The sequence below is a fragment of the Somniosus microcephalus genome, chromosome 25 (assembly GCF_052327205.1).
Source record: "Somniosus microcephalus isolate GS21.2 chromosome 25, FLI_Smic_1.0, whole genome shotgun sequence".
Taxonomy (NCBI): domain Eukaryota; kingdom Metazoa; phylum Chordata; class Chondrichthyes; order Squaliformes; family Somniosidae; genus Somniosus; species Somniosus microcephalus.
In genome coordinates, this window is record NC_141011.1 from 9676553 (window position 1) to 9700722 (window position 24170).

Genomic DNA, 24170 nt, shown 5'->3' on the forward strand with positions numbered 1-24170 from the left:
TGTCCACAGATCCCTGAAGGTAGCAGGCCAGGTAGATAAGGTGGTTAAGAAGGCATATGGAATGCTTGCATTTATTAGCCGTGGCATAGAATACAAGAGCAGGGGGGCTATGCTTCAACCGTATAAAACACTAGTTAGGCCTCAGCTAGAGTACTGCATGCAGTTCTGGTCACCACATTACAGGAAACATGTGATTGCACTAGAGAGGGTACAGAGGAGATTTACAAGGATATTGCTGGGAGTAGAGAATCTTAGCTATGAGGAAAGGCTTGATAGGCTGGGTCTGTTTTCCTTGGAACAGAGGAGGCTGAGGGGAGATCTTATTGAGGTGTATAAAATTATGAGGGGCCTAGATAAAGTGGATAGAAAGGACCTATTTCCCTTAGCAAAGGGGTCAAAAACCAGGGGGCACAGATTTAGAGTAACTGGTGGAAGGTTTAGAGGGGATTTGAGGGGAAATTTCTTCACCCAGAGGGTTGTGGGGGTCTGGAACTCTCTGCCTGATGGGACGGAAGAGGCAGGAACCCTAACCACATTTAAAAAGTACTTGGATGTGCACTTGGGCTGCTGTAACCTGCAGGGCTACGGACCAAGAGCTGGGAAGTGGGATTAGGCTGGATAGCTCTTTGTTGGCCGGCAGGGACACGATGGGCCGAAATGGCCTCCTTCCGTGCTGTAACTTTCTATGATTCTATGACTGTTGTTGTCTTGAGCTCTTTGCAAAACAGAAAGTCTTTTATTTCCTTATTCCACACAGACCGAGCATAGGCAGGTAAATGGGGCATTTTAGAAATGTCTGTGGATTCATCAAGTTGTATAGCAAAGTCATTGTCACGCAGCCGATCAATACACTGCAAAACTATGTCTGCTGACATTAAATCAATCCATCGTTTGACAGTGCCATTTGACGTCGGTATTTTTTCCAGTTCCTTGGCCTTGTGCTCTCCAAACATTTCCCTTACGATTTCAATGGCACACGGCATTATCAACTCCTCAGCAACCGTATGCGATTTTTTTGCTTTAGCAATTTTCTGTGCCACTCAGTCGGATGAGACAACAAGCTTTTTATCAACGGTAGTTGTGGATTTCATTACTGTTTTAGTACCGAGCAGTTCCTTAGCCTTTCGCTCATAAAACGAACGTTGCTTGTCCTTATATATCTCATACTTGGTAATTAAATGTCTCGGTAATTTGGAGGGTTTCAGAGATTCATTGGACAGTATTTGTGCACAAATTACACACTGCACTTGAGGTATATCTTCATTTCCAGTACAAATAAAACCCAAATTCAAGTAGCTGTCTTCGTATTTTCTTAATTTTTCAGGGATAATGGCAGCTTTATGTTTTTTTACCCACATTTCCACCTCCTCGCTGTTCTTCAAAAAGGGGAGCTGTTATAGGGACCATTTGTCACAGACAGCCATTACCAGGTTGCAGTGCTCCGAGATAATCGGGCTTCAGATTGAAAATGTTTTTTTGCAAATTGGACTTTAGTTATCGGTCAGCAGCCTCTCCAGTACCATTAGTATCCTGGCGTGTACCTGTCACTGCCTCTCAGTACCACTAGTATCCGGGCGTGTACCTGTCACTGCCTCTCCAGTACCACTCGTATCCTGGCGTGTACCTGTCACTGCCTCTCCAGTACCACTAGCATCCGGGCGTGCACCTGTCACTGCCTCTCCAGTACCACTAGTATCTGGGCGTGTACCTGTCACTGCCTCTCCAGTACCACTAGCATCCGGGCGTGTACCTGTCATAAGAACATAAGAACATAAGAAATAGGAGCAGGAGTAGGCCAATCGGCCCCTCGAGCCTGCTCCGCCATTCAATAAGATCATGGCTGATCTGATCCTAACCGCCAATCCACTATCACAGAACCATCTCCTGAATCTAACAGAATTAGACACACGAAATAGGAGCAGGATCAGGCTACACGGCCCCTGGGCCCGCCCCGCTACCCACAGGGCCATGACCGATCCGAACCTAGACTCATGTCCAAATTCCTGCCTGCTCCTCGTAACCCTTAATTCCCTTTACTTCTAGGAAACTGTCTATTTCTGTTTTAAATTTATGTAATGATGTAGCTTCTACAGCTTTTTGGGGCAGCATATTCCATGGACCTACCACCCTCTGAGTGAAGTAGTTCCTCCTCATCTCAGTTTTGAAAGAGCAGCCCCTTATTCTAAGACTATGCCCCCTAGTTCTAGTTTCACCCATCATCGGGAACATCTTCCCTGCATCCACCCGATCCAACCCCTTCACAATCTTATATGTTTCAATAAGATCGCCTCTCATTCTTCTGAACTCCAATGAGTAGAGTCCCAATCTACTCAACCTCTCCTCATATGTCCATCCCCTCATCCCCGGGATTAACCGAGTGAACCTTCTTTGTACTGACTCGAGAGCAAGTATGTCCTTTCTCAAGTATGGACACCAAAACTCTACACAGTATTCCAGGTGCGGTCTCACCAATACCTTGTACAACTGAAGCAATACCTCCCTATTTTTATATTCTATCCCCCTAGCAATGAAAGCCAACATTCCATTGGCCTTCTTAATCACTTGCTGCACCTGCATACTAACCTTTTGAGTTTCGTGCACCAGGACCCCCAGATCCCTTTGTACTTCAGTACTTTCCAGTTTCTTGCCATTAAGATAATAACTTGCTCTACGATTTTTCCTGCCAAAGTGCATAACCTCACACTTTCCAGTATTGTATTCCATCTGCCAAATCTCTACCCACTTACTTAGCCTGTCTATGTCCCCTTGAAGGTTTTTTATGTCCTCCTCACTCACTACTTTCCCCCCCATCTTAGTATCATCTGCAAACTTTGATATGTTACACTCGGTCCCCTCCTCCAAATCGTTAATATAGATTGTAAAGAGTTGGGGACCCAGCACTGACCCCTGCGGAACACCACTAGTTACTGATTGCCAGTCTGAGAATGAACCATTTATCCCAACTCTCTGCCTTCTGTTAGATAGCCAATCCTCTATCCATGCCAGAATATTACCCCCAATCCCGTGATTTTTTATCTTAAGCAATAATCTTTTGTGTGGCACCTTGTCAAATGCCTTTTGGAAGTCTAAATACATTACGTCCACTGGTTCCCCTTTATCCACCCTATACGTTACTTCCTCAAAGAACTCCAGCAAATTTGTCAAACATGACTTCCCCTTCATAAAACCATGCTGACTTTGTCCTATTAAATTATGATTATCCAAATGTCCTGTTACTGTCTCCTTAATAATGGACTCCAAAATTTTACCTACTACAGATGTTAGGCTAACCGGTCTATAGTTTCTAGCCTTCTGTCTACTGCCCTTTTTAAATAAGGGTGTTACATTAGCAGTTTTCCAGTCTGCCGGGACCATTGCCGAGTCCAGGGAGTTTTGGAAAATTATTACCAATGCATCCACAATCCCTACCGCCACTTCCCTCAAGACCCTAGGATGTAAGCCATCAGGTCCAGGTGATTTATCTGCCTTGCGTCCCATTATTTTACCGAGTACCACTTCCTTAGTGATTTTGATCGTGTTTAGCTCCTCCCCCCCTTTAGCCCCCTGTTTATCCAGTGTTGGGATATTCTTAGTGTCTTCTACTGTAAAGACTGATGTAAAATATTCATTCAGTGTTTTTGCCATCTCCATATTTCCCACCATTAATTTCCCGGTCTCATCCTCTAAGGGACCAACATTTACTTTAGCCACCCTTTTTCTTTTTATATAACTATAAAAACTCTTACTATCTGTTTTTATATTTTTTGCTAATTTACTTTCATAATCTATCTTCCCTTTCTTAATCAATCCTTTTGTTATTTTTTGCTGTCTTTTAAAGTTTTCCCAATCCTCTATCCTCCCACTAGATTTGGCTACCTTATATGCCCTTGTTTTTAGTCGAATACTATCCTTAATTTCTTTACTTAGCCACGGATGGCTGTCTTTTCTTTTACACCCTTTTCTTCTCAGTGGAATATATATTTTTTGGAAGTTGTAAAATAACTCCTTAAATGTACACCACTGATCATGTATCGTCTTACCCTTTAATCTATTTTCCCAATCCACTCTCCTCAATTCCGCTCTCATACCTTCATAGTCTCCTTTATTCAAGCTTAGCACGCTTGTTTGAGATCCAACCTTCTCACCCTCTAATTGAATATGGAATTCAACCATGTTATGGTCACTCATTCCAAGGGGATCCTTTACTAGGACATTTTTAATTAATCCTGTCTCGTTACACAGGACCTGATCTAAGGTTGCCTGCCCCCTGGTCGGTTCAGTTACATACTGCTCAAGAAACCCATCCCTAATACACTCAATGAACTCATCCTCAAGGCAGCCCTGCCCAATTTGATTTGTCCAATTAATATGATAGTTAAAATCCCCCATAATTATAGATGTTCCCTTATTACAAGCCTCAACTATTTCCTGATTGATACTCCGTCCAACAGAGTTGCCACAGTTCGGAGGCCTATAGACTACGCCCACTAGTGTTTTTTTCCCCTTATTATTCCTTACCTCCACCCAAACTGTTTCATTGTCCTGATCTTTTGACCCAATATCATTTCTCTGTATTACAGTGATTCCTTCCTTTATTAACATAGCCACCCCACCTCCCCTTCCTGCCTGTCCTTCCTGATCGTTAAATAACCTGGTATGTTTAATTCCCAGGCATTGTCACCCTGCAGCCATGTTTCTGTAATGGCCACAAGATCATACCCATATGTAGTTATTTGTGCCATTAACTCATCTATTTTGTTACGAATGCTACGTGCATTCAGATAGAGAACTTTCAAAGATGTTTTGTGACACTTAGTTCCTGCTTTTGCCCTTTTTATTACTTTACCTTTTACTCCATACCTTCTGCCCCTTCCTGACATGCTCTGGTTTTTAATTTCCCCACTGCTACCTAAGTCTATGACCTTCTCTGTTGTCATTTTTATTATTTGCTCTCTAGGAACCTCCCCCCCACTAGTTAGTTTAAAGCCCTCTCTACAGCCCTAGTTATATGATCCGCCAGGACTCTAGTCCCAGCACTGGCCAAGTGAAGCCCGTCCCAACGGAACAGCTCCCTCCTGCCCCAGTACTGGTGCCAGGGTCCCAGGAAGCAAAACCCATTTCTCCCACACCAGTCTTTGAGCCACGCATTTAACTCTCTAATTTTATTTGTCCTAGCCAAATTCGCTCGTGGCTCAGGTAATAATCCAGAGATTATTACCCTTGTAGTTCTGCTTTTTAATTTGGCCTCTCCAGTACCACTAGTATCCGGGCGTGTACCTGTCACTGCCTCTCAGTACCACTAGTATCCGGGCGTGTACCTGTCACTGCCTCTCCAGTACCACTAGTATCCGGGCGTGTACCTGTCACTGCCTCTCCAGTACCACTAGTACCCTGGGGTGTACCTGTCACTGCCTCTCCAGTATCACTAGTATCCGGGCGTGTACCTGTCACTGCCTCTCAGTAACACTAGTATCCGGGCGTGTACCTGTCACTGCCTCTCAGTACCACTAGTATCCGGGCGTGTACCTGTCACTGCCTCTCCAGTACCACTAGTATCCGGGCGTGTACCTGTCACTGCCTCTCAGTACCACTAGTATCCGGGCGTGTACCTGTCACTGCCTCTCCAGTACCACTAGTATCCGGGCGTGTACCTGTCACTGCCTCTCCAGTACCACTAGTATCCGGGCGTGTACCTGTCACTGCCTCTCTAGTACCACTAGTACCCTGGGGTGTACCTGTCACTGCCTCTCCAGTACCACTAGTACCCTGGGGTGTACCTGTCACTGCCTCTCCAGTACCACTAGTACCCTGGGGTGTACCTGTCACTGCCTCTCCAGTACCACTAGTACCCTGGGGTGTACCTGTCACTGCCTCTCCAGTACCACTAGTACCCTGGGGTGTACCTGTCACTGCCCCTCCAGTACCACTAGTACCCTGGCGTGTACCTGTCACTGCCTCTCCAGTACCACTAGTACCCTGGGGTGTACCTGTCACTGCCTCTCCAGTACCACTAGTATCCTAGCGTGTACCTGTCACTGCCTCTCCAGTACCACTAGTACCCTGGGGTGTACCTGTCACTGCCTCTCCAGTACCACTAGTATCCTGGTGTGTACCTGTCACTGCCTCTCAGTACCACTAGTATCCGAGCGTGTACCTGTCACTGCCTCTCCAGTACCACTAGTATCCGGGCGTGTACCTGTCACTGCCTCTCCAGTACCACTAGTACCCTGGGGTGTACCTGTCACTGCCTCTCCAGTACCACTAGTACCCTGGGGTGTACCTGTCACTGCCGCTCCAGTACCACTAGTACCCTGGGGTGTACCTGTCACTGCCGCTCCAGTACCACTAGTACCCTGGGGTGTACCTGTCACTGCCTCTCCAGTACCACTAGTATCCGGGCGTGTACCTGTCACTGCCTCTCCAGTACCATAGTACCCTGGGGTGTACCTGTCACTGCCTCTCCAGTACCACTAGTACCATGGCGTGTACCTGTCACTGCCTCTCCAGTACCACTAGTACCCTGGCGTGTACCTGTCACTGCCTCTCCAGTACCACTATTACCCTGGGGTGTACCTGTCACTGCCTCTCCAGTACCACTAGTACCCTGGGGTGTACCTGTCACTGCCTCTCCAGTACCACTAGTACCCTGGGGTGTACCTGTCACTGCCTCTCCAGTACCACTAGTACCCTGGCGCGTACCTGTCACTGCCTCTCCAGTGCAACTAGTACCCTAGCGTGTACCTGTCACTGCCGCTCCAGTAGCACTAGTGCCATGGCATGTACCCATCACTTGACTGGCAGATAAAGTTTTGGGCATTAGCCTAAGCTTTGTAAAATCAAGTCAGTTTTTCCGCTTACTTTAGCATCTTCTTACATGAAGAAATGACTGCATTAGCTGCAAAGAAGCCTTCAGACCTCAAACCATAATCGCACGCTCCCGTGAAGCACCTTGGGACATTTTACTATGTTAAAGATGCTATATAAATGCAAGTTGTTGTTGTCGTACTTGAAACTTTTTGTGCATTTGTTGGTAAAATGGTCAGACAAAAAGCAGAGAGTGTGAGTGTTGTTTTTTAATCGTTTTGTGTTTTACTTCCTTTGTTACGGAATGGTGGTAAATGTGTAAGTAAATGTTATTGTGTACAATGCATTTACCCGTATTGTGTGTTTAGGGGCTTTCTGCTAAAATGAGTGCATGTGGCTAAAACGGTGTTGCCGTAGCCACGCCTCTGGCTCGTCTGAGATTTCTATTGGCCAATACCGGACTAGAGCCCTCCTCCAACAGACCAGTGAAATGTTCAAGCAACAGTTGCATTGCCTGGTTAGGTCTGGTGAGTTCCTCTAACACAGCTCAGAGAGCGTCGCGTATCAACGTGGTTTGCAGTATGCTACACCACTTTGATCTGCAGTCGGCACAACGCACCACGCCACCATTGCACGAGGACCTTGAGCCAGATGATGAAGATGATGTTGAGGTTGGGAAGGAAGTGGGAGGACACCAACTCCAGCCTCTAACCACAGCTCTTCAACAACAGCTCATTGAACACCGCTTCAGCTGAACAATCCCTGATCACTTGCATTAACCATCATGTCCAACATCTGACCCTGTCCTTCACCTGACAGTGCAAGTTGTCACCAGCTACTACAACAACAGTCTGCAACAACAATAACTTGCATTTATATAGTGCCTTCAAGGGTGTAGAACTTCCACGATGCTTCACTGCAGCATGATCAGGCAAAATTTGACATCAAGTCGCATAAGCAGATATTAGGACATTGACCAAAAGCTTGGTCAAAGAGGTAGATTTCAAACAGCACCTTAAAGGAAGAGAGAGAGGTAGAGAATCCGAAGGTTTCGGGAGGGAATTCCAGAGCTTCAGGCCTAGGCAACAGAAGGCACGACCGCCAATGATGGAGCGATTAAAATCGGGGATGCGCAAGAGGCCAAAATTTGAGGAGCGCAGAGATATATTTTTTTGATTCATTCTCAGGATGTGGGCATTGCTGGCAAGGCCAACCTTTATTGCCCATCCCTAGTTGCCCTTGAGAAGGTGGTGGTGAGCCACCTTCTTGAACCGCTGCAGTCCGTGTGGTGAAGGTGCTCCCACAGTGCTGTTAGGGAGGGAGTTCCAGGATTTTGACCCAGCGACGATGAAAGAACGACAATATATTTCCAAGTCAGGATGGTGTGTGACTTGGAGGGGAACTTGCAGGTGATGGTGTTCCCATGCACCTGCTGCCCTTGTCCTTCTAGGTGGTAGAGGTTGTGGGTTTGGGAGGTGCTGTTGAAGAAGCCTTGGCAAGTTGCTGTAGTGCATCTTGTAGGTGGTATACACTGCAGCCACGGTGCGCCGGTGGTGGAGGGTGTAAATGTTTATGGTGGTGGATGGGGTGCCAATCAAGTGGGCTGCTTTGTCCTGGATAGTGTCATATTTCTCGAGTGTTGTTGTAGCTGCACTCATCCAAGCAAGTGGAGAATATTAAATCACACTCCTTACTTGTGCCTTGTAGATGGTGGAAAGGCTTTGGGGAGTCAGGAGGTGAGACTTTCGCTGTAGAATACCTGCTTTTGTAGTCACAGTATTTGTGGCTGGTCCAGTTACATTTCTGGTCAATGGTGACCCCCCCAGGATATTGATGGTGGGGCATTCGGAGATGGTAATGCCGTTGAATGTCAAAGGGTGGTGGTTAGACTCTCTCTTGTTGGAGATAGTCATTGTCTGGCCCTTGTGTGGTGCGAATGTTACATGCCACTTTTCAGTCCAAGCTTGAATGTTGTCCAGGTCTTGCTGCATGCGAGGGCGGACTGCATCATTATCTGAGGAGTTGCGAATGAAACTGAACATTGTGCAATTATCAGCGAACATCACCACTTCTGACCTTATGATGAAGGGAAGGTCATTGATGAAGCAGCTGATGATGCAGTCCTTACCCTGGCAATGCACCCTTTGGGACTCGCGTTCGTGGCTGCAGAGGATGCTATCTATCCCCCTAATTATAGAATCCCCTCTCACTACCACATTTCTATTCTGCCTACCTCCCCCCCCCCCCACCGCACCCACACCCGGCACCCCCCTCCCCCCCAACCCCCCACCTTAGACAGCCTTCTGAGCCACGGTGCCTTGGTCTGCATTCTGGCTGTCCTTCCTGCAGTCTTCTTCTCCTCACAGGTAGCGAGTCCATCGTACCTGTTGGACAGGATCAGTGTCTGTGGGACCTCCTTCTCACCCCTCCTAAGTCCCCGCTACCCGGCTCCCTGACAATCCCTGCTCCCTGCTTTCTTCTGGGGTGTGACTGTGTTCTGGATCAAACTATCCAGAAATTCCTCCCCCTCCCTTATGTTTCGGAATGTCTCTAATTCGCACTCCAGCTCAATTACTCTGAGCCCGAGTGACTGAAGGCAGAGACATTTCCTGCAGACCTGGGACTCCACAAACTCTCACATACTACAGCCCCGACACACAGCCTGGCCTGCCATCTCTAATCCTTTTCATTTATTTGTTTATTGAGAGCCTGAATTAAAATCAGGAAGTTGGGAATTTGTTGGAAGTAAAACAAATGACTTGCTGTTTACTCACCCGAGAGCAAGAACAAACTGTATTACTCAGCAACCAATCACCAACCTGCTGCTCTGTGACGTCACCGGGCCCGGCCGTTGTTTACCCCAGCCGAATGGACGCGACTGGAAAATCTCTCACTTTTTGAAGCCCGGTTTAGGTATCTTAGTTCTTTATCTTTGGTCCTTACCTTATCGTAGTCTATATTTATTGATAGATAATTACAGTTTGGTCTGCTTGTCGGGCTGGAGGAGGTTACAGAGCTAGGGAGGGGCTAGGACATGGAGGGATTTGGAAACAAGGATGAGAATTTTAACATCGAGGCGCTGCTGGATCGAGAACCAATGTAGGTCAGCGGGTACAGGGGTGATGGATGAACGGGACTTGATGCGAGTTAGGATACAGGCAGCAGAGTTTGGATGAACTCAAGTTTATGGAGGGTGCAGGAGGGAGGGCGGCCAGGCGTGCTTTGGAATAGTCGATTCTAGAGGCAACAAAAGCATGGATAAGATTTCAGCAGCAGAGGAGCTGAGGCAAGGCGGGGAGGCAGGCGATGTTACTGAGATGGAAGTAGGCGGTCTTGGTGATGGAGCGGTTATGGGGTCGGAAGCTCATCTCGGGGTCAAACAGGATGCCAATGTTGTGAACGGTCTGGTTCAGCCTCAGACAGTGGCCAGGGAGCGGGATGGAATTGGTGTTTAGGGAATGGAGTTTGTGGCAGGGACCGAAGACAATGGCTTCGGTCTTCCCAATATTTAGCTGGCGGAAATGTCTGTTCATCCAATAGTGGATGTCGGAAAAGCAGCGTCTAAGCTTCTTTGTTTTCTTAAATGACTTATTCAGGTAAAGTTTCACATTCAAACTGTTACCAAGTTCCGTAATTTTTACTGCAGCTTGAGCGGCCACACCTGATCTTTGTAAAGCCCGCTCTCTTGCAGTATAATGGAGAAGTATATAGACTTGATAAAATGTAAACTTTATTTACTTGAAGACTTTTATTTGAGGCAACTGACTGAAATGTTCATGAGTGACAGACTGCACATTTCAAGCATGCCTGAAATGACTTGCAATGTAAATCTAAAGTGTCAGATATAAACCTTTAACAAATGTTTAACTTTTACTTCAGAAACAAAAGAGGGAGAGGACTTAAGGGTCTGTACTTAGAAATTGGAAACAATTTAGAGTTCTTCTACCTTAGGTGCACAATTTTCATGTAATTTGGGGGTGAAAGGGGAGTTCATTGGGAACAGGATTCTGCCAGGTCTTCGCCACTATTTGTACTCATTCGACAATTCAGCAGGAAGTGGGAATGTTGCCTCTTGCACTCATCTTCCCCCCACCCCCCATCCCTCTTCTGTGGTGATGTCAGTGAATGAAGTGAGACTGGCAGGATGATGTCAGTTACCCCAAATCTTGCCAGTTCCACCTGAGGTGCTCTCAACGTACAGTATACCTTCAGGGAGCAGCTGGATAGTGCATGCCAGGATTAAACTCCAGTGGAACTGGTGCCCACAGTAATGCAGTGATAACCCGAATGCAGATTTCCCCGTGGCAATCAATTGCGGAACAATTACAGTGCTGCCAAACCCAAGGTCTCCAATCCCTGCTGTGATATAACCCAAGGACCCCACTACAGTTTTGGCAAAATCCATTCCCCTGCGCTGGTAAACCCATCACAGTACTGCCAAACCTAGGACCAGCATTGCAATGCTATTAAACTTATGGAAAGAAGTGGTCTTTGGTGATGGAGAGATTCGGGGTCTGAAGCTCAACTTGGTCAAACACGATGCTGAGGTTGTAAAGAGAGGCAAAGGAGTGGGGGGCCAGAGATAATGGCCCAGATTTTGCGGTCAACGTTTGCCATTCATTGTGCTGACACTTGGGCTTTTACACTGTGACTTAAGGTTAGTCGACAGTCAAAGCGGTGCGGCGCCCTCTACAGGGGATCTGTGGCGTGTGTGAGCAGGACAAGCAACAGCGAGGCTCTTCAACCAATCGGATTGAAGAATCCTGACTGAGGCACGCAAAGTCTAAACTAGGAAGTATAAGCTAGAATTTTTAATTCAATGTAAAATCATGTACAGGAAGCGAAATAAAGAGAGGGAAAGAAAGATAGGATTAAGAGCGAGAGATAAAAGAGACAGAAAGAAAAAGAAAAAAATATTGAGCCAAAAATTGGAGTGCTCCACGGACCTGCAAAAAGAATACGAACCTACCTGATGGCGGCCCTGCTGCGAAAACTTGCGCTCTGACACTGCGTAATGGAGGGCAGCGTAATGGCCCACGGATCCCAGGGGCACAGCCTGAGATCACGTGGGCCTGGTCCTCCAATCAGTAAACAGAATTAGATTTTACCTATTTCAGAAGGGAATCCGGTAATCAGATTTAATTACAATTTACAGGATTGGAATTTAATTCCTAATTAGCTTCATTCCACCAGCTCCACTAAAAATGTAATTTTGCTGATAATTTTATCGACATCATTGAAACTCAAATTTTTGCATAAACAAGAAAAACTGCTTCGATACAGTTAAACTGTATGATTTTCGAGATGAACCTGTTTAAATCGTGCCTGAGGTATCCCCTTACACTGATACAAACAGGCCCTGCACCAGTTTGCATCAACCGTAACATTTCCGTAAGCAATTGCTGGGCATTTGGTGGGCAAATAGCCCAACTCTGCGCCAGCAATTGCTTATTTGTGGGTGTACATCAACAGTCCGCAAGTTCGGGATTTAGCGCATGCGCAAGCACATGCAAAATTTAGCTACGATGGATGGGCCACATCGTCCGCATGCCCAATACGAGACTCCCAAAACAAACGCTCTACTCGGAGCTCCGACACAGCAAGTGAGCCCCAGGTGGGCAGAGGAAACGCTTCAAGGACACCCTCAAAGCCTCCTTGAAAAAGTGCAACATCCCCCCCGACACCTGGGAATCCCTGGCCCAAGACCGTACAAAGTGGAGAAGCATCCGGGAAGATGCCGAACACCTTGAGTCTCTTCGCCGGGAGCAAGCAGAAGCCAAGCGCAGGCAGTGCACGTCAACCCAAGCACCCCACCCAGCCGTCCCTTCAAACACCGTCTGCCCCACCTGTGACAGAGACTGTAGGTCCCGCATTGGACTCATCAGTCACCTGAGAACTCATTTTTAATGTGGAAACAAGTCATCCTCGGTTCCAAGGGATTGCCTAAGAAGAAGAAGAAGAAGAAGAACATGCAAAAATCCCAAACTTCCGGTGAATTTCAAAGGAGGTATGGCGGTGTACTCTGAGAGTATGCTGCCATACCCACCGCAAAATCCGGGCCAATATTAAACATTTTTATTGTTTTAAATCTCCAACAATAATTAAAATCTGAAGAAATGAGTCTGCACACTTATAAAAGTAAATTTTCAATTAAACTTACCACACCGTTAAAAATTCACTGAGACTTGAATGAACAAGCCATAACCTTTTTCTGGCGTGTTTAGTGGGTATCTAGAGTGTAAGTACGCCAGCTTCATGCCCTTCATGCATTTGAATGCCGAGTCTCTCGTGGAGACACTGTTAGAGTGAAGCTTGTGGAGGAGCAGGGCAAATTGGACAGCCGCTTCCTGATTTCCACGTTTAACTGCACATGTGCAGACACTAGAAGTTGCTGTCTAGTTTACTCCACAATAACGGTGATAGCCTCACCATTATTCTTCCCGCAAAATTCGGGCCATTGGCTTTCGCAATGTTGAGCTGGATAAAAAAGAAAAAAAAGAAAGACTTACATTCATATAGCGCCTTTCACGACCACCGGACGTCTCAAAGTGCTTTACAGCCAATGAAGTACATTTGAAGTGTAGTCACTGTTGTAATGTGGGAAACGCGGCAACCAATTTACGCACAGCAAGCTCCCACAAACAGCAATGTGATAATGACCAGATAATCTGTTTTTGTTATGTTGATTGAGGGACAAATATTGGCCAGGACACCAGGGATAACTCCCCTGCTTTTCTTTAAAATAGTGCCATGGGTTCTCTTACGTCCACCTGAGAGAGCAGACAGGGCCTCAGTTTAACGTCTCATCTGAAAAATAGCACCTCCGACAGTGCAGCACTCCCTCAGCACTGCACTGGAGTGTCAGCCTATACTTATATGCTCAAGCCCCTGGAGTGGGACTTGAACCCACAACCTTCTGACTCTAGAGGCAAGAGTGCTACCCACTTTTTTTTTGAACATTAAGAACATTTACAACATCTTGATCATTTCATTGTATGATACAAATCAAGTCCGCTGCTCTGCACAGCCATTCCGCCACCACATTTTAACATCAAAACCTAAAGTTTAATTTGTCTCCTGTAACATATATTAATCGATTGTACTTTAAAAATTGGTTGTAAAATACTATCCTTAATTTCCTTTCTGAATAAAACATCCACAGAGCCTTACAATGATCTTTTAGCTTATATTTAAAATACTCTTTTAGATTGATTCTCCTCCCCTTAAAAAACAGAGCATTCCTTCTTTGCACAATCACGAATCTAGCCAAACTGAACATTAAATTAATTGCTACTCCGCTAGACACGGGCAGACTCTCCTGCAATTCCCATCTCAAAATTGAGTCCCACGGGATTCCCATTCTCGCTCTTCGGTCCCCACCCAGCAAAAAAGCTTCACACAACTGTCGAACATAGTACTTAAAGTCATTTAACTGCGGACATAACACCAGTAAATGGGACAGTCTCATCCCGTGTCTCACACATTGGGCAAGTTGCCGCCTCCACTCGTCCAATCTTGCACAAGACCGATTTGAAATCCAGTTCAATCCATTCTGGACATTTAAAATTCGCCCACACTCCCTTCCAAATCCTGTTGAAGTCCAGCTGTGGGTATATACTCTGCCAAAACTCCTGACCAGCAGGTGTCTTGAATCTCCATTCTCTAAATACCTCATAGAAATCTCGAGTATTACAGTTGTCAAACTGGACCAACTCTCCCCCTTTCTCCAGTACAAAGCTTGGAAAAGCAGGACGCATTTTACTTCCTTTGGAGATTTCCGCATTTATTTCTTCCATCCAATCCTATGGCATTGCCCTCACAATCTTCTCATACATGATTCCTATTGCTTTTTCCTCTACCTCCTGATCCTCCTCCCACACCATGTCCCTCACTATCGCTTTCGGCAACCAACCTGTAATTACCTCGTATAATACATCTTTCACAGATATAATCCCAGCTTTTATAAAAGCTTGACTAAATAAAACCTCTCCTTCGATGTTGACCCACCTGTTCAAAAATAAAGGCTGTTCTAGAAATTCCTCAGCCCACTTGGGCATAAACTGCACACTTTTTAAAAATTGGGCCCAAGTCTCTACAACCCCCTTATAAAAGGTAGGGAGAAGTTTAATCGATTTCAAAAACATGTTATTGTATTCCATATACAATATCCCCATCCCTCCTATCCCACTTCATTTTAAAAAATGCTCAAAACAACTCTTCAAAAACTTGTATTTGACTTCTGAAGAAATTTCTTCACCCATTTGATTCTAAAGGATATTTTCTTCAAATCAATATCTGGGAAATTGAGTCCTCCCTGATTTCTCTGTCCAATGATCGTATTGTAGCCACCAAGGCTGGTTTCCCTTCCCATAAAAACCTCACACAAGCCTCTCGGATGGACTTTTCCGCCCACTCAGGAATATCCTCCACCGTCAATAAGTACCATAGCTTAGATAGCAGGAGAGCAGACACCACTGTCGCTCTTCCTTGCACTTTCAACCACCGTCTTTCCCATCTTCCCAAAATCTTTTTAATTTTCATAACCTTTGGTTCCCAATTTAATCGATCCACTTCATCCCTGTCTTTCTTGCACCCCCAGAACTTCCAAAACTGCCACCACCTTAAAGGGACATTCCCCCAACCATTCCCCCCTACCCCTCCCTGCATCCAGGCATTGGGACTTACTATAATTCACTCTGGCTCCTGAAGCTCTACAATATTCCTCCACTACATCCATAGCTTTCCTCACTGACTCCCCATTTCTCAATGTTAAGGTTGTGTCATCTGCATATTGGTGTATCACCGACACCAGCCCAGAACTGGGTACCACAATCCCAACTACACCTTGTTTCTTTCGCATCATGTAACCTAATGGTTCTGCTACCAATGTGTACAACAATGGGGACAGGGGACAACCCTGTCTCACTGATCTCTGTATCGGAAAATACTTAGATAAAAAACCATTACATTTAACACAGCTAAATATGTTTGAATAAAAAATCCTTATCCACTGAATGAAATTTTCCTTGAAACCAAATGCTTCCAAAACCTTCAATAAAAACTCATGAGAGACCCTATCAAAGGCTTTCTCTTGATCTATCTTTAATACATAAGCCTCCCTCCCACTCTCTTCCATGAGCTCTAGCGCATCTCGGATTGAGACCACAGAGTCTGCGATGTCCCGGCCTATGACTCCATAGGACTGAGAGGGCCAAACTATCTCCGGTAACACCTACTTCAAACGATTTGCCATAACCCTCGCCATGATCTTATAATCCACATTTAATAATGTGATGGGCCTTCAATTCTTCAGATCCCGTCTATCCCCTTTATTTTTATAAGCTAAGCTTATGATACCTCTCCTCATAGATGGGGCCAGGCTTCCCTCAATTTTAATTTCCTTAAAAACTTTTAAGAGCAATGGACTTAAAATCTCAAAAAATTCTTTATAAAATTCTGCACTTAGTCCATCGGACCCTGGGCTTTCCCCCCACTTCATTCCACTTATTGCTACTTTTATTTCCGCTAATCCTACTTCTTTGTCACACATGCTTCTCTCATCCTCCTTTAAACCCTCTGCAATAAAAGCAGTAACCTTCTCCATCACCAAATTGGAAATGTCTTCTTTTGTATACAACTCTTGATAAAAGCTGCTAGCCGCCTCTAAAATCTCCCCACTTTCATGAATGATCTTCTCCCCAACCTTCAACTCTTCAATTAACGATAATCTCTGTCGCAGCTTCTCTTGCTCTAGAAAATATCTAGTGCATCTTTCGCCCTCCAATGCATCTCTAGGAATGCTCGGAATGTTCCTTCCGAGCATTCTTTATTATATTTATAATCCCTTCTTTATAAGCAATTTCTTTCAGGTATTGTTTAAAATCCACACCCCTGAACCGATCTTAACTCCGCTGTTCCTAATTCTAAGAACCAAAGCCGAGTGATCAATAAAAAATACTTTTTTATAATAAATCTCCATCACCTCAGAACTTAACCCTTCCCGCATTAACACAAAATCTATTCGGCTCTGTTTTAAAACATCACCCACCCAACCTGCTCTGGAGAACTCCCTTTTTATGGGGTTCCGGTCCCTCCATAAGTCTCTCAAATTTAAATTTGCCATCATTTTTACAATCATCCCTCTGGAGTTATCATCCTTAAAGGTCATCTGGGTGGAAATGTCCATCCGAGATAAAAATACATTAAAATCCCCCACTGTGCCTGCTCCTCGTCAGATACATAATCCTGCTCTCCGTCAGATACATCACCTGTTTCTCCAGCGGTTTCTCCAACAGTGCCGCTCCCTTCGATCTCATCTCCACCTCTGACCCTTGCTCCCTGATCCTTCTCTCTATGGGACAATGGCGCATTTATATTGTTCCCTTCTGGCATCTTTGTCTCGCCGCTCCCGTCCTGCTGCCCCTTTAAGGCTCCTGCCTCTTGTACCCTCTCCTTGTCTTGCCCCCTCCTGCTCACTGAGATGTCTGACTCCCCGTCTTTCTTTGGAGTACTTACTTTATTTACCATGCACCCCGCTCCCGCCTCCTCTCCCCCCGCGGACACCAGATTCTTCAGGGAGAGCTGAACCATATTAAGGCTCGAGTCTGCACTCGACCCTTGCTGCCCGCTGCTGTCTTTGTTCTTTTCCACAGTACTTGGTGTGTTTTCCACCATCTCCATCCTGTTCTCTGCTCCGCAATTTTCTGCCTCTTCCTGTGCTCTTTTCTTCTTTGATTTACCAGCTGTGTCCTCCGACTGCTCCGCTCCTCTGGCCGTTCCACTCACATCTCCTGCTCCTTCTCCCATCTCCTCATCACTCATAGAGCTTCCTTCTGCCTCACACTCACAACGGGTGGGGCCTTTGTGACACACCCCATAGCTCGCCACCTTGCAGCTCCGAGCGATGTGTCCAGACTCGCCGCAATTATAACAGTACAAGTCTGGACAGTTTCTTACAAGATGGTCGTGTCCAAGACAATAATAGCAAACCTTCACTTGGTTATCATGCAGCACTCGAAAGTACTGCACTCCTTCCAGTGTCTCGAATTTCATGCTGTACGGTAATGACCTCAACCCCTCTGGGAACTGCACCTTTACGGAATGGGTTCCATCTGCTACCCGGGTTCCTGGATAGTACCTCCTCTTTATTGCTGAGCAAATTTTACTGTCCCACGACTCTAACTTTTTGATTAGCACTTTGTCCTCAATATAAACTTGCAAGTTTACGAATGAGACCACCACCTCTTCCGAATATAGCAGAGATACCTCCGAGAACTTATCGCCAACTTTCAGACTGAGTAAAAGTCTTCCACCTCCTCTCGGCCACTGACCGTCACCTCGAACCCAACATTTGGCTTTGGTCGGCAGGCAAAGCAGCTTCCCTCACCACAGTCCTCATGTACCGCTTGGATAATATCCCAAGCTCGTATCTCCTTATCCTCGCACTCAACCACCACCGTGTTTTCTTTTCCAAACCTCCTGGGGTCCCGGCCCAAATCTTTGGGCCTTTTTCTTTCCCTTCCAACCACAGTTTCTTCCCTAATTAAATTCCTCTTGGGAACACTGTCTTCTGAGGGGCACGGTGCTCCGGACCCCTCAGCAGCCATCTGGCTGTTTTTGTGGGCCAAAAAGGCCCTCAAACCTGAAAACAAAAACCCCAAAACCCACCACCAACTTTTTACAAACTCACTCCAACTCCCTGCTGCAATCAGGCAACCAGTAACACCTGGTTCACTCCTAGCCCCTCCCAACTAGAGAGTGCTGCCCACTGAGCCACAGCTGAAGATTCAGTGAAGACTGGATGTTGGACAAGCAGTCTGACAGCACAAAGGGGTGAGCCTGGCAATGGAGGGGGGAGAGCTGGGTGCCATTGGTGTCCGTGGGGAGTCTGACCTTGTGCCTGTGGATTAATGCCCACAGATATCAGAGAAAGCACCGTTGCTTCAGAATCTCATTGAAATCTTTTTAATTAAACTCAGGACAGACTATACTCTACTGTGTGATGCATTATACTCCCAACTCCCATTCAGACTCTAAAATCTAGGTAATGCTGGCACATGTGTTATGATACACATTGACCTTTCTAGAGTTCAAATGTGACCACACATTTTGAGCGAATATTTGGGGTCTGTAGGTTTGTTCATTTGTTTTGCAACAGTTCTGACGTTAAATGTATTTGAGCCACAGCTGATTTTCAATCAATAAAACTCTGAACATTCCCACAGCAGAGTTCCTGGCAGCTGTAATATCTTATTGTTCACCTTGGAGCAGTATTCTTACAGGTCAACTTTCTCTTTGCAGTGACACCTGGTATGAAGATTTATATCGACCCGTTCACCTATGAAGATCCCAATGAGGCTGTGAGGGAATTTGCCAAAGAGATTGAGATATCCAGTGTGAAGATTGAACAGGTCATTGGCGCAGGTACCTATCTGTTCCCACAGTTATTTTATGTGTTTTTTAAAAGAAGTAGTAGGGATAATATTTCCTGTATTTCATCAGGTTAGTATAACCTGCTAGTATAACCTATTTTGAGTTGCAAATACAACCCAATATTGATTAGAAATAAAAACATAAAATGCTGAATACACTCAGCAGGTCAGGCAGCATCTGTGGACAGAGAAACAGAGTTAGCGTTTCAGGTCGATGACTTTTTATCAGAACTGAAAGATGTTAGACATTTAATGGCCGCAAACTTCGGCGCTATGACTGCCATTTTGAATTCAAAATGGCATCCATGGTGTGCGCGCACACTTCTGGTGTGAGTCGTGCCAGACGCCATTTTGATGAGGGCGTTAGCACGCGCGCAGTGAACATCCGCCAGAAGTAAGCAGAGTAGGCAGATCTTGATGTCAGTCAGCGTGTAATGGTGATTTGATGCCCGTGCTCAACGCTCCAGCTAGCCCCTTCTCTTAAACACACACAGCTGAACATGTGTTCAGCAGCAGGAAGGACCCGCCACCAGTGCTATTTAAAGGCTATCACTTATGAGTTACTTTCAGGTTAGTTGCTGATTGCTTTCTGCCAGCTGTTGTTGCATTTGTGGAGGTGTTTGATGCATTCGAGAGTTCTTTAACGTTGCTAAAGTCTACAGGGAGTGGTGTGGCAGGTGCTGAAGGATTTGGTCCTGACTTCAAGGATTCTGCACAAACCAATTGCTGCCAGACATGGCTACAGTAATATGCATTGCCCTTGGAATACAGCATGACTTGGAGAATTAACAGAGGCCAGGCAGAGCAGGACAAGCTGCTGGAAGAGGGAGGAGGAGGAGGGGGGAAAGGGCTCTCAGCAGGAGGCCATATCCACCATGGGTGTTCAAAGGGGAATTCTCCTACCTGAACGTCAGCGATGGACAGTGTGTCTGGGCTTCACTAAGGACGTCCTCACTGAAATCTGCCATCTGCTGCAGCCACAACTGCAACCTCAGAGCAGAGCAAGAACTGTGTTGTCAGTGACCGTGAAGGTGAGCGTGGCCATGAACTTTTATGCGTCAGGCTCCTTCAAGACTGGAGCAGGAGATATTTGCAGCATCTTGCAGTTTGCCATCCACTGTTGCATATTGGAGATCACTGAGGTCTCTATTCCAAGAGAGCTGACTACATTTCATTCTCTTTTGCCAGAGCGCAGCAGGCAGAGTGAGCACACGGCTTTGCGAGGATTGCAGGCTTCCCCATGGTGCAGGGTGCCATTGACTGCATGCACGTCGCTTTGCAGGCCCCACATGTCAACTCTGAGATATACCGCAAACGAAAGGGATTCCACTCCCTCAGTCCCCAGCTGGTGTGTGACCATAGGCAGTGAATCAGGCAGGTCAATGCCCAGTATCCTGGCAGCAGTCATGACCAACCTTCTCCCTAAGGTGCGCGGGCACGTGGCCGTGCATCGATCGGGAGGTCCCACGCAGGCCGCTCATAAGCTGTTGCCGCTGGAAAAGATACCGCGCACGTGCAGCAATTTTAAAGCAACCGTGCACAGAACAAAATGAGGGGAACATTGGTCATGATGCCTTCACTCTGTGACCAACCATCATGACTAACCAAAGAGTGGCTACTGGGCGACAAGACCTATCCGTTGACGACATGGCTCGTGACTTCGGTGTGCAAACCACGCCCAAGTGGACAGCATGCATACATCGAAAGCCATGCTGCCACACGAAATGTGATCGGGCAGACCATCGGTGTGCTGAACCAACCCTTCCGCTGCCTGGACCGCTCTGGAGCAGCCCTGCAGTACTCGGCAGAGCGGGCGTCAAGGTTCGTGGTGGTCTGCTGCATGCTGCACAACCTCGCCATCATGAAGGCACAGCCCTTGCCAATAGCGATACGGCGAGCAGCTGAGAAGCAGGAGGAGGAGGAGCAAGGAAAAGAGGAAGTGGAAGGGAGGAGGCAAGCTAGACAGCCCCTTTCTGCCTGGGCTATCTGTGCAGAACGAATTCGAGTGCGATATCAGTAACCGCAACCCCAATTCCCCATTCACCAACAGTCCAACACCTTACCTTCCCTCTGTCGCTGACCATCACAGCGTTTGCTTGGCCACAATGCTACAATAAAAGCCACCATAAAATAAACATTCTAAACCAAAGTTATAAATCAAATCACGTCATATTGCATGCAAATATCAACTAATCACTCCAGTGCATTCCTGTAGTGCCTGTCTTCCATGTGCCTTTGCCTGTCCTACTGCTCCTACAAGGTGCTGCCCCAGTGGCTGCAACATGGCTGGTGGAAGGCTGCTGACTTTCAGTGGGGGAGGCTGCAGATGGCCTTGCAGGATGACCTCAAGCAGCTCTGGACCTAGATGGCACAAACTTGGGCCTCCATGATGAGGCGTGCAGCCACTCAGCAGCACAGTTAGGCACTGGCTGCACGCAGCGATCATGTACATTAGAAGGCAGCACGAAGCTGGCGCGCGGGCTGCATCGGAAACAACAGGCGCGGGTTAATCGCACATCGCAATCCCCGCACCTGTTTTCGGGGGGCTATCAAATTTAGCCCCCAAAAGCTTTTAAGCAAGTACAGAGCCAGGGACAGGGAGCAGGGCAAGAACAAAAGGGAAGGTCTGTGATAGGGTGGAGGGCAGGAGAGATTAAATGTCAAAAAGGGATGATGTTGCAAGGCAAAAGGGGATGGTAATGGGTCAAGTAAAGAAACAAAAGATGGGTCCAGAGGTTACAGCAGAATAGCAGAGGGGGGAGAGAAGCATTGAAAATCTAGCAAAGCGGGCAGTCAATGGATCTGAGTATCAGACGCTGCGTCTAACAGGCGGCCAATCCGATACCGCCCGCTTTGCGCCACCGCCCGTGATGAATTTCTAGCCCTCGGTCTCCTACCTCCCAGCCAATTACCGATCCATTTCACAAGGTTCCTCCAATTCCGTGCAGTTTCATTTTTACTACTAATTTCTTAAATGCTGCCAGGAACACCCTTCCCTAGCCATTATGCTAGTGACCTCTTCTAAAATTCAACTAGCTTAGACATGACCTACCCTTCATAAATCCGTGCTGACTCTCTGTGATCATCAGCTGATGCTTATCCAAGTGCTCAGTCACTCTGGCCCAGATATTAGCTCAGAGGCGGGGAGGGAGCAGAGCTAGGGGGCGAACGGGTTTCCCACAGTCCGAATTTAACCGCACAGCCTGGTTAACAGGTTTTGTCTCCGTTTCCTGGCTGCAGCCAGCCAGCTTGAGAGGTGGGAGATCGTATCTGGGGGAGGTGGAGGGGGGTGTTCGATCATGGGGGCGGTGCACCAGGTAAGCTGGATCTAACAGTCCTCGCCTCCCTTTAGCTGTCGGGTTTCCCAAGGCCCAGGGAGCTCGGCCGGCCAGCGTTATATTTAAAATAGAGATTAAATCTGAGGCACGCATCCTCATTATAATATTTAAATGACCAACTCTATGCTGGGGCTCCGTGCTTTACCTATCCCATTATTGAATGGGGCACTAATTGTGTTAAGGGCAGAAAGGGGGAGGAATTTCTGAAGTGTGTTCAGGATAACTTTCCTGCCCAATGAAGAGGGAGGCATTGCTGCATCTAGTCCTCCGGAATGAAATAGTAATCAAAATATCGTAAGGTTTTGATTAGTTATGGAGAAGGACAACGAGCGATCGAGAACAAAAATACTTGACTGGAGGAGGGCTAATTTCAGCAAATTGAGGAGGAATCTGGCCCGGATAAATTGGAGTCAAAGACTGTCAGGCCAAAATGTAATGGAGCAAAGGGCGGCCTTTAAAGAGGAGATGGTTTGGATGCAGTCGCGGTACTTTCCCACAAGGGGGAATGGGAGTGAAACCAAAGCCTGAGCTCCCTGGATGATGAAGGCGTTAGAGAGTAGGATGATGCAGATCAAGGGGGCGTGTGACAGATGCCAGCTTGATAATACAAGGGAGAATCAGGCTGAATATAAAAAGTAGAGAGGAGAAGTGAAAAAAGGAAATAAGAGGGGCAAAGAGACAGTACGAGAATAAGGAATCCAAAGGTTTTCTAAGGGCATATTAACAGTAATTGGGTTGTCAGAGGAGCAGTGGGCCCGATTAGGGAACAAAATGGAGAACTATTGGTGGAGGCAGAAGGCATGACTGAGGTACTAAATGAATAGTTTGCATCGGTGTTTACCAAGGAAGAGGACTTTGGCAAAGCTATGGTAAATAAGGAGGCTGTCAGGTTACTGGATGAGATAAAAATAGATAAAGAGGAGGTACTAAAGTGGATAAGTCACCCGGTCCGGATGGGATGCATCCTAGATTGCTGAGCGAAGCAAGGATAGAAATTGCCATTTGTGTTAGTGCTGAGGCACTTGTACCATTTTTTTACGTCCGGAAGGCAGTTCAGCTTTAAGGGCTGAAGACTGCCATTTGGGAATTATTTTAGATTTTTTTTTTTCAGAAGGCAGTTGAGCTGAGCTCTAAGAGCTAAAGACTGCCTATTTTTAAATGACTTTTTTCATTTTAGACGGCAGTTCCCCTTTAAGAGACTGACACTGCTTTCTATTTTGACAGGCTAGCTCTAAGACAACGCTGCCCTTGCTCCAGGGATGCTACGGCCACGCTACATTGGGCCTCTTGCTGAGAGTAGCACTGGAAAACCAGTCTTGCACTCCAGATTTTGCATTGCGCTAATTTAAATTAGCAGGCAGCACCAAAATACCGGTACCATCTGCACTATTATTTCGGGCGGCAGTTACCTACGGCCCCCGGTGGCACCGGCAGGCTTCCAGCCGATTGCAATTTCTAGGTCACAGAGTAAAAAAGCCAGGAAGTTATGCTAAACCCATACAAAACAATATTTCAGCTCCAGCTGCATTTAGGGATAGGGTTGCAGTATTGGCCCAGAAATTCGGGTCGGAGGCTTCCCGCGGGTGCAAGCCTCCGA

The 24170-nt window shown here is 46.6% G+C and overlaps 1 protein-coding gene across 1 annotated transcript in view; it reads left to right on the forward strand.

Moving 5' to 3' along the window:
* Positions 1-24170, forward strand: part of LOC147100495 (ephrin type-B receptor 2) — a 181199-nt gene that overhangs the window by 55662 nt on the left and 101367 nt on the right. The window contains exon 5 of the mRNA XM_085966793.1: positions 19105-19227. Within this exon, the coding sequence (XP_085822919.1) occupies positions 19105-19227 (123 nt within the window). The remainder of the gene's footprint in view (positions 1-19104; positions 19228-24170) is intronic.